The 11,403-nt window shown below is 37.1% G+C and overlaps 1 protein-coding gene across 1 annotated transcript; it reads right to left on the bottom strand.

Annotated features, from left to right (window-relative positions):
• Positions 1-250: 250 nt before the first annotated feature.
• Positions 251-6,654, bottom strand: LOC127197523 (natural killer cells antigen CD94-like). The gene is made up of 6 exons (XM_051155455.1): positions 6,512-6,654; positions 5,576-5,668; positions 5,370-5,432; positions 3,736-3,887; positions 2,588-2,691; positions 251-917 (listed from the first exon to the last, which is right to left on the bottom strand). The coding sequence occupies exons 1-6, from the start codon at positions 6,516-6,518 to the stop codon at positions 797-799; spliced, it is 540 nt and encodes a 179-aa protein (XP_051011412.1). The 5' UTR covers positions 6,519-6,654; the 3' UTR covers positions 251-796.
• Positions 6,655-11,403: the final 4,749 nt, after the last annotated feature.

The following is an 11,403-nucleotide window of genomic DNA, read 5'->3' as shown; positions in this document are numbered from 1 at the left end:
CAGCAGGACACAAAGTCAACAGAAGAGCAAGTAGCTTTTCTAAATATCCTTAAAGAGTGCGTGGAAAGAGAAATCAGGAAAACAAATCTATTCACAATAGGAAGAAGAAGATTAAGAAGAAAAAGAAGAGGAGGAAGAAGAGGGAGAAGAAGAAGAAGAGAAGAAGAAGAAGAAGAAGAAGAAGAAGAAGAAGAAGAAGAAGAAGAAGAAGAAGAAGATCAAGAACAAGAAGAAGAAGAACCAGAACAAGAAAAAGGAGGAGGAGAAAGAGGAGGAGGAGAAGAAATGAAGCTGACTAAGGTAATGTAAGACTTCTGAAATTAAAACCTGAAAATACTGAAGAGAAAATGGAGAAAATGCTAAGGCATAAAAAGGCCTGCCTCCTGCTCATGGTTGACTAGAATTGCTGCTGTGAAGTGATTATATCCCTTAAACTTGTATCTCCAGGTTCACTTCAGTTCCAATACAAACCATGTCAATACATACAACGTGGGTTGGAATAAATTTTATTTAATGTTTCAAAGAAAACCTTATAAGAATATGTGAATAAAATTACATTTCATAAATCAATATATTTATAAAAACCATCTACCTTGATTCATTCTAATTTTATGAACAGGTGTGAAAAATTCATCAAGTATAAAATGCTTGGGTTCAAATGTATGAAAACTGTATGAGAGGCGACAGAAACATTCTGCAGACTCAAGATGGAAAGGCAGTAATACTGTAAGATGTAAGTTACTAATTGTAGTAATTCTGTATCTTTCTTGTCTATATCTTTAGCCTTAAGAAGCATTTAAATAGGCAGTTGCTTACAGATATAACGGTTTTTACTTTTACAGAAATCAATAGAAACTATTTCGCTTGGACTATAAGCAATGCAGTCCCTTGGCTTGGTATCTGAGAACTCTGGAAATCTGTAATGAAGAAAACAATGTTAACATTTGGAAAACATCATGAATGTTTAAGGTTATTTTTATTAACTCAGAATGTGGAAAAAACATTTGAGTGAGTTATTTACTCAGTGGTTTGGCGCTTTGTTTGTTTGGTCTTTTTTTTTTTTTTTTTCATCTTTCAGCACCAGTTTTCACAGTTCTAAAAGTGCAATGCTATATGGAACTCAGTTACTCCCACACTAGCCTCTATCACTAAAGCTGGAGTGTTATTGTAGATGCGATTTTGTCATTTCTTTTATTTGTCAGCTTTCCCCTTCCTTCAGAAATGGTTGTGTTGTTAGTTTTGTTTTTTGAGACAAGAGCGCAGTATGTAGCCTTGGCTGACCTGGAACTCACTATGTAGACCAGACCAACCTTGAATTCAAATAAATATCCCTGCCTCTGCCTATCTAGTGCTGGGATTAAAGGTGTATACCACCATGCCTGACCAGAAATGGTTTTGATGATATGTTGGTGTTCTCTGTGGCTAAGAAGTATGAATTGGGGAAAACAAACAAACAAACAAAGAAGCAGGAAAAGCCCAAGAAACACATATAGACTCTGAGACAAATATATTATCACACACAAAAACCCCATTTAAAAAATCAAAGTTGAAAAACATACAAAATAAAAGATCTGAAATGTTAAACATGGTGTCCTGACAAAGCATTATGAAGCAAACAACAACAACAGAACTTTAAAAGCACCATTGAGCTCATTTTATGTTGGTCACCTACTGCTGGACATGGGCCTGCTCTTAGACGTGATTTTTATAGGGCTTTCTGGGAGAGGAGGATGAGAATCTGGGAGAAACTGAGTGAAGGAAAACCACAATCAGAGTACACTGTACAAAAGAAACCTATTGTGTGTGTGTGTGTGTGTGTGTGTGTGTGTGTGTGTGTGTATATATGTGTGTGTGTGTGTGTGTGTGTGTGTATATATATGTGTGTGTGTGTGTATATATATATATATATGTGTGTGTGTGTGTGTGTGTATATATGTGTGTGTGTGTGTATATATATGTGTGTGTGTGTGTGTATATATATATATATATGTGTGTGTGTGTGTATATGTGTGTGTGTGTGTGTGTGTGTATATATATATATGTGTGTGTGTGTGTGTGTGTGTGTGCGTGTGTGTGTGTAATATATAATGTATACATATTATATATACATATATACATATTTGAGTTGGCCTAATCTCTAGGGGAAAATCATAAAATTTCTTATAGAATGAATGTCTAGATTTCATGATTGTCAATTAGAGTAACATTTATACAGGAAATAACTGCTGAATATTTTAAGATGATAAAAAAAAAAACATTGTGGGATCCAACAAAACAACAAAAATGGACACGCCGTGTTCTCTGGGTATGCCTATATCCTATCCGAGAGCTCCTGAGCATGCGTAGACACATGTTACAGGAAGGAAAAGACTAGAATTCTCTTATGGTCTCAGGATCACAACTTTCATGTCACTTGAGCACGAATTTGAATCTATGGATGGAGCAATGGCTGCTGGCCTATTGTTGCTTTGGGACTTTACAAATTCTCATGTTCCACAGAGGATATTTGAGTCCCTGGCTGTGATTTTTCAGTAGCCATCAGTAAGATAAATTCATAAAAGTACCCTCAAAATCAATAGAGACTTACAGCTCTTTTGAGGGAAATGAGCCATCTGTCCAGACCCAGGTATTCCACTCTTTACTATGATGCATTCCAATCCAGAAAAAAGTTTGACTGGAGCTCATAAAACTCTGCTTCCAGACAGAAAGAACATGTTAACCACATTGGCGTGTACTCTGAGATCAACATACATGAAAGTCATTCAGAATAAGAATCAGACTGTAGATGCTCAAGTTGAAATCATTTTGAACTTCTGATCTCAGAGGCATAGTTCTCAGAGGCAAATTTCTCAGTTACTAGGCTCATTTACCTATATGGGAACACACTATAAAATCTTGAAAGAAGAAAGTTGTCATAAAGAGAATAAGACATTTATTCCATGTTACAGTTCCCTCATGAGGTCAGGGATCAAATGCGACCCCAATGCCAGCATCTTGTATACTCTTCAACCTGAGCAGGACACAAACAGCTTGAGAATTTCTTCATAAGAACTGAGTCATTTTCAAGATGAGCCTGGTGGTGCAGGCCTGTAATCCCTGGCACATAGGAGGCTAAAGCAGGGATTCATTTTGTTAGGCACAGAGGGAGCTTATGGATGCCTACCTCTCTCTCAAAGCACACAGTAAACTTTCAACCACAAAAAGCTTGGGAATACAGTACAGTGCTAAAGCGCTTGCTTGGCATGACTCACTTTTTAGGTTCGATCCTCTATGACACACACAATAATAATAATAACAATCTGGATAGTTTTATAATCATGATCCATTTCTAGTTCTATATTACATTCCAAAAAGATGGTAAAAAGCCATATAACATATGAAAGACATTGTGTATTCTGCTCCAATAAGAAAAAATTAAGCATCCCTCTGTTGGTTCTTTTGTCATTGTCAAAAAAAAAAAAAAAAAAAACGTAGGTTACTAACTCTGGAAAACTTGGGGGGTTTTGTGCATTAGCTTCTAATCTATTAAAATGTTTATCCCTAAAACATAAATAATTGAAGACTTTTTGTAGTCTTTCTGAAAAGCATTTCAAGGTACATGAAACTAAGGGTCATGAGCTCTGACAGAACTACTTTTGTGTACCTGATAATAAAAACTTAGAGTGTCCACTTTAGTCATGTAGCAGCATGGTAGTGGGTGAGAAAGGATGGAAGATACATGAATGAAATACTTGCCAATTCATTTCTGGTTTGGAGCTGAAGAAGGCTGGAATTCTGGGAGGCACAGAAATCTCTGCTTGCTTCCCAAGATTTTTCATCTTTGGAAATGAAGTAACAGTTGCACTGATATCCAATCCATTTTCCCGGGCAAGCACAGCATTCACAAACTGAAAAACAAAACACATCATTGCAAGTTCCACCTCGTAATGGTGCTACCTGACATTCAGAGATTATTTGTTGCTGTTCACTTCTTTTTCCACAAATACTCTTTTGGAATGTGTCATATGCACCACATTTGGTGACTATTAATCCAAATACTTTTCTTCGTGGAGAGGGTATTCTAAAGATAGATCCAGAATGCCCTTACTCTCAATTCTTTGTTATGTTTTTGTGATAAATATATGAGAAGGCACAGGAAATCCAGAGGCAAGCGTGTACAGGATGGGGAGGTGGTGAGAAGAGCGACTTTGAGGACGGTGGTGAAGGTAAGAGTGGCTAGATGGAAGACTTCTCAGGACGGCACCCTACCAATCTCCCAAGTTAGAGAAGGACACAAGAGTTTGAAATAATTCTTATGTGTTCAGATATTTAAAAAAAAAAAAATGAAGACAAATAAACCAAGTGGCTTCAAGTCTGCCAGACAGTTTATGAGTGACAGCATGTCCTCAGCCTCTCTCTTCCTCGGTAGTAAACATCATAACTCATAGTAGACACTTAAATCTTTATCACATAAATGGCACTAATGTTGAAATAAGATAAAGTTGACTGTATGATCAGAAGATTGTCCATTAGAGGGGCATTTGAAAAAGAGTATCAAAATAGAGTTTTGGGTTATCTCCTATGGATAAATAAGGCATATTAATACAGAAACATCCACACTGTATTCTGAATCACAAACATTCAAAGGAAAATAATATAAAATCATATGTTGTTAGCAAAAACAAATAAGATTTGTCTATAATGTTCATTGTCATTTTAACTTTTTATTAATTATTCATCAAGACTCAATAGGAAGCATCTATGTGCCACTTCAGGCTAGTATCTTCTCTTTTTATGAAAATGATGACAGTATTCTGGTATACTCTGAGCCTGGAGTCTTCCCCCAAAAACTCATACATGAGAAAATTGGCATCAGTTTGTGATGAGGCAGTAACATAGCCTTTTAGATGGAGAATACAGTTGTTTTGTTTTTCGGGGTACCAGGATTGGCTCTTGAATGGAGAGCGGAAACCCTTCTCTTTTTCTTCCTTCTGCCTTGGTTTCTAGTATGACATGAGTGACTCTGATCCTCTGCACGCTTCCACCATGACACATTGCCTCAGCATTGGTGCAAGAATGACAGGCAGATGGCAACAGACCAAAACTTCTAAAGCTATGAGGGAAAAGTGAATCTTTGCCCTATATAGAGTGTTTGCTTAAAGCATTTCTTAAGCTGGCTAACATGAACTATTAAACGTAATTTTATTTTATTTTACTACAGAACAATAAGATGATACCATTTTACTGAGTTAAATCACGCTACCCTACATTAAAAATGATTCCTCCCCCCCCCCAGTCTTATCCTCCCTGAGTCATAAAGTTCATGCAAAAACAAACAAACAAACAAAACAAAACCAAAACAAACAAACAAAAAAAAAAACAGAACCTACCTTCCTGGAATCCTACAGTGGGGGCTGGAGAAGGTGTTGGTTGAATGTTTTGTATAGTAAAAGCTATAAGAAAATATTAGAGGTTTGCTCAGTTTGACATGTATTTATGAAATAAAATATTATACATTAGAAAATTAAATGTTTATTATTAAAGTATTTTATTTCAGTGTTGACTCTTTTCTGCAGACTTGCCTAGAAACACTTACAATTTTTCATCAACACTCCCAATGTAACCATCAACAGAAGACATTTTATTCCAAAGATCGCAGATATCAACCTCCACCAAGTGATCCTAGAAACTATAGTTAGAAAAAGACACATAGATTAATGACTAACATATTAAAGTACAAACATAGAAGATGTTGTTCTTAAGCACAGAAGCCGGTAAGAATGAACCCAAAGACTTCTTCCTTGTGCCAGACATCTCTCCAGAGAAACACTGGAGAATGAAGATATTCCTTCAGAACTCCACTCATTCGCAATCTTTGATGTGGGGTACCATATTCTTTGATGAGATTATTCATACATATTTTCTCCTTCATTGGAGTCATTTACCATTGTCTTTAAATCATCAGTGGAACTTATCTCTACAATAAGACTAAATCAACAAACAGTCGTGCTGCTTGGTGGGCTTGCTTAATAAACAGTTTATTTCTCTTACTAATATCATGGGTAAAAAGTTCTCCCACTAACAACAGCACAAGGTGTCAGTGAACCTGACTAATTTTGAGAGGCCATAACACAGGAAGCAAATTTGTAAACTTGTAAGTGTCCTTAATATTTGGCATTCTCTATTCCCATGTTAGACATTTCGTACTGACAAGCTAATCACTTTAGTTTCAGTTTCATTCTGGATGTAACATTGTGCCCAGTAGAAACCACTCCCTAACTCTGTTAGAAAGAGTTTACCAAAGGGTATCTTCATAAAGTCATGTTCAAGTTTCAAAGCTAAGAAACAAGAAAACACTGAATGCAGAAAGCACTGAAGCATGGGAAACCTAAAACACATCTTCTGCTGGTTATGTACTTTCTGTTTTGTTTTGTTTTTTTTAAACCGACCCTGAAATTAGTTAATGCATGAAGCACTCTTTCTGGTCATTATTTTATCATTACTATTTCGTTTTTGACAGGGGCACACATACCTGCCATAAGAAGTGATGCTCCAAGGATGGTGCACAGATGTGTTTATGCTTTTTAAACGGTGTGGACCAGAGCTGAGCAGGAAGCTAAGGAGGAGAGGGTAAGCATTAGAAGAGGAAGGAGCATCGAGTGCTGCCGCGATGTTGTTGAATCATCTGTTGGTGGTACACAGATGCACAGTAAGGACGAGAAGAAGGAAGACCACACGCTTCTAACAAAGACCCAGGAACCACAGCACAGGAAATTCATTCAATAATTTTTACACAAAACATTAGAGCCAAAGATCAGAGGGAGACTGTTTTCAATGTGTGCACAACAAATTTATCTCTAAAAACTATGTAGAAAATACAGGCAAGGTGTACAAACCAATGGTAAATTCACTTAATATTATAAAACCCCACACAGAATATCCAACTTTGTAATAACAAACACTTATTTACTTTGTGTTAAGCAAATTTTAAAGCGCATATCGTGTGCCAAAGTATTTGCTTTTGATGACTTAACAAAGAAGATACCAAATGGGATAGTGGGGAAACTGAGGCACAATAGTGATGCCTTGCCTAAGGTTACTTAAGCTTAATACCTAGTCTTTTCCCCAAAGCACACAAGGAATTTATCTCAAGCCAAGCACCTCTCTGTCTTTGCACTTCCTGGCTTGGCATGCCTCATCTTTAGTACAGACTGGAATCTCCATGTCTTCTTCTGGGTTTCTGATCGCTGGTCCCTGAATCAAACCACAGCATGAAAAACCCAGAAAGAATAAAAAGCAGTACTCACTATTGTGTGATCGTTTTTCTTTCCTCTCCCTATTTCTTACTTCCCTTCTCCCCCCCTCCTTCTCCCTCTCTCCCCAACACACATTTTAAATCTTCCCTTTAATTCTTTCTAAGCTACCAACTCTACTTGATTTTGCTCCTATTTTGTACACAGACAACTAAATGTCTCCACACCATGGCATCCATCTTACTCATCTCCACTCAACACAGAGCTTGTCACCCCAGTCATCTCACTTGAATCTTTTTTTTTTAATTTTTTATTAATTTATTCTTGTTACATCTCAATGGTTATCCCATCCCTTGTATCCTCCCATTCTTCCCTCCCTCCCATTTTCCCCTTACTCCCCTCCCTATGACTGTTCCTGAGGAGGATTTCTTCCCTCTGTATATGCTCATAGAGTATCAAGTCTCTTCTTGGTAGCCTGCTATCCTTCCTCTGAGTGCCACCAGGCCTCCCCATCCAGGGGACGTGGTCAAATATGAGGCACCAGAGTACGTGATCTCACTTGAATCTTACAACTTCTGGAAACCTTGATGCTCCCATACACGGCAGTCCACAGTGCTGACTAATTATCACCAGGCTGGCCCTTATGGGCACATATCAGGATTTAATACAGTTCAGCACCATCGGCCTTAAGACAAGAGAACGTTGGATGCATATTGACTTGCTCAGAACCTATGAAACCCTCAGTGGTGTATTGAGCTTCACTGTATCTGTTTCCGATCGTTATGTATTCTTCCAAATGTTCCATCTCCTTCCTTTGCGACCCCTGCTTTTGTGTCCACTGCCATTTTTTCAAAAATAAGTGCTGACTTTAATAAATACATTGTTTAAATGTGAGGAAATTGCTAGGGGAGAGAATCTAATACCTACTGAAGATATAAGCGGTAGGGTATTTTCTGTACCTAGGCATGTACAGCTAGCACTGTAGAACATCTTGGCAAGAAGCATTCCAAAGAAAAGATGCATTTTTATTTTACTGCTTGTAACAAAAATGTGCATCCCAATTGTGTACCAGGTTGCAAACCACTCCTCTTTGTGCACGCTCCCTGAAAACGAAGATTCTGGTCTGCCATAAAGTCTCTTGTAAACCTGATAATGAAAAACCTAAGAAACTCTAGTGGATTTTGCTTGTTATAACCCTTATATATTAGATATTTTCACGAGGCTATGTTACTCTTCAAATTAGGACTTCTAACTTGATGCAGTGTGATTTATTGCTAGGCACAATGTCACACAACTGTTATGTTCACGGGAAGTGGAGGTGGAAGAATTAAGAGTTCAAATCCAGCCTCAACCAGTATAATTATTTACATGTTTATTAGAATAAGAAAGAGTAAGAAAGTTGAACAAATGTGTTTTATTCATACCTAAGACTATTTTATTTTTATAGAAGTATAGGTATCTTTTAAAATATATTAATATCCATTTTATTAATAATATATTTTATTTAATCATATTTTTTCTAAAATTTCTCCTCTTCTTGCCTACAAACCATTTTTAGAATCCACTATTCATTTATCCTTCTAGTCATTCCCTTTTTTCTTTTTCTGTATTTTAACATCAAGTTTAGGCTTCTAATACCATAGTTTAGTTTGCCTGATTTTACAAGACACATGCCTAAAACAAAACAATGCAAGTTTACTCCTGCCTACGTACAAGTCATCCATAAACTCCCTTCTTTGTACTTGAGTGGACTGAATAGACACTTCCTGTGTTCAATGGGCCAGAAGCTCTGGGTGGCTTGAACGCCATGGTTGTGGGTCTCATTTTCAGCCCTGGAGCTTTATTCACAACAGAACAGACAGCAATAATCATCTCAATGAGATATTGATGGTGTGTGCATATATCTACAAAACCACACATAGTTTAGCGCATACTTTTTTGTAATCATGATTATGCAATGCATTTGTATTATAGAAAATAATTATTACTAAATAGTTTGTTAATCTGAAATATGGTTTTATTAATAGAAAGGCAGGATAAAGAAAATTTCTACCAATGTTCACCAATTTTTGTGTGAATGGTTTGGTTTAATGAGGGGGAATTTAATACATTATATGCCAAATTTAGTGTTTGGCTTGTATGTCTCATTTCGATGTACATGTGTGTTTGTGAATATGTATATATGTGTGTGTGTGCATTTGTTTATGAGTGTATGTGTGAATTAAAGTACTTAATGAAGCATTTTGACATCCCACTATTTTACTGATGGAAAAATGTCCATCTTCAATAATATTTGTATGTAAAGAGAATCATACAAATATACTCAGTAAGTAGGAATTCCTCCAGTCTCTGAACATTCTTCCTGGAGTTTAAGATTCTGACATCATTTAACTAAGCACCAAGTTCCTTTTGTCATTCATCCCTGCCATAGAACATTTCTAAAAATTTACTAAGGCTATTCTTTCACGAGCTTTCTCTGTACTACTTTAAATTCCTTTAAAACACCCACCCAGTGCCTCCCATCCAGGCAAGAAGGGGTTTGACAGAGTTGAAATGCTTGCCATTGTAACCCAATGCCATATTTGACTTGACCTTTGATATGCTGTCTAGTAATTTTGCAGCTGTAGTTTGGATGCTTGATCCTGTTCTTTAAAAAAAAAAATGCAATAATATCATTTAACAGTGTCAACCCACCTTGCATATTTAGTCATGGATTTTGACCAGAAACATACAGAATATGCCACCACCTTTCTGTATTTACACTGAATTAAAAGAAGCAAGAGTGCCACTTCTTATGCGGAGCTTAAGCAGATAATTAGGAAAATAAAAAACAACCTTATTCACCTGTGCCTTGTTCAGTTAAAGTTTACTCACCCTGGATGAGAAGAAGTGATGTCATGCAAGTGTGAGATGTTGAAGTTCCTTCTGAGCATAGGTCCTGTCTAGGGGACTATTTTACCTGAGAGATGTCTTCACAGAAGCGTCTAGATTAAGATGACATAACAATAACATATTTTAAACAAAATAATCACATTCTCCTTGATGGTTTAGAATATAAAGATGTTTATAAAGCCAGAGTACAAAATCACATACAACTTATTTTGTAATTTCAGTCCCTAATGTACACTTTTTCTAAATATTATGTGAGTCCACCTCAGAGGACCTCTAAGAAAACGTGAGAACTTCCTGACAGAGCGGCAGCTATGGCTCCTCACCTCCTGGGTAGCTGAAAATAGTTTAACTGTGATGATGTGATGAGTTTGATGCATCTTTGGGTTGTCGTTCTAAAATACCACAGCAAGGCTGACAAATTCGTCAGCCCTTGGTACCCAAAGCTCAAGCGCTTTCATGGCTTATCAGTATGATAGCACTGAGTCTGTTTCTTGCCTTTCGGCAAAATGTCTACCTTGTTAACCTCCAGGGTCAGTGTCTCCTAAGGAAAACTGGACAGAAAGAAAAGGGCAAGTGTATTCCTATTGTCTCTTTTATATATTAATAAATCATAAGAAAAAGATAAAAAAAGAAAAGGGAAAGTGACAAGTACAAGGATGCTCTAATTAAAAATAAAAGGCACACTGGTCCCCAGACAGAAGACTAAGAACTAGGAAAGACATTGAAAGAGCTCAGCATACAGCCTTAAGAGACTAACTTTCACTTGGGGAGTGAGTATTAGTTTACATGTCTCTTTTTTAGAAAGAAAGGGTCTCCCTGTACCTCAGTCTTTCATGAAGCTCACTATGAAGTCCAGGCTAATGAAATTGAGGTAATTTTCCTGTCTCAACCCTCCTATGCTGAGATTACAGGCACGAGCTAGCATGTCTAGCTCAAGACAATAGCTATTAGTCACTGGCTAAAATGAGTTTGGAGAATGACTCTTTAAAGGGATAAAAATTTATTATTATTAAACTAGGTGTGTGTGTGTGTGTCTGTGTGTGTGTGTCTGTGTGTAGCAGGGGTGTGTGTACATAAAAGCAGCTGTTTGTGAAGGGTAGAGGTGTCAGATTCCCCTGGGGCTTGGATTACAGCTATTTTGAGGCACGGACTTGAGTGCTAGAAACTGAGATCATGTCCTCTAGAAGCGTAGCAAGTGCTCTTAGCTGCTGAGCATCTCTCCAGGCCTGGAGATGGGCTTTTGAAAGACTTCTCTAGATTGTGATCGGAGTCCACCACT

Source organism: Acomys russatus, chromosome 13 (genome assembly GCF_903995435.1).
Source record: "Acomys russatus chromosome 13, mAcoRus1.1, whole genome shotgun sequence".
Classification (NCBI taxonomy): Eukaryota; Metazoa; Chordata; class Mammalia; order Rodentia; family Muridae; genus Acomys; species Acomys russatus.
Note: the sequence above shows the minus strand (reverse complement) of the source record. Positions and strands in the feature narration are given on the sequence as shown.

Bases quoted from the DNA above. Each gene is read 5' to 3' on its own strand.
- LOC127197523 (XM_051155455.1), bottom strand. The intron at 3,888-5,369 runs GTAGGTTCTGTT...TTTGTTTTTCAG, and splicing joins CACTGTAGGATTCCAGGAAG to TTTGTGAATGCTGTGCTTGC. The intron at 918-2,587 runs GTAAGTCTCTAT...TCTTCATTACAG, and splicing joins TCATTTCCCTCAAAAGAGCT to ATTTCCAGAGTTCTCAGATA.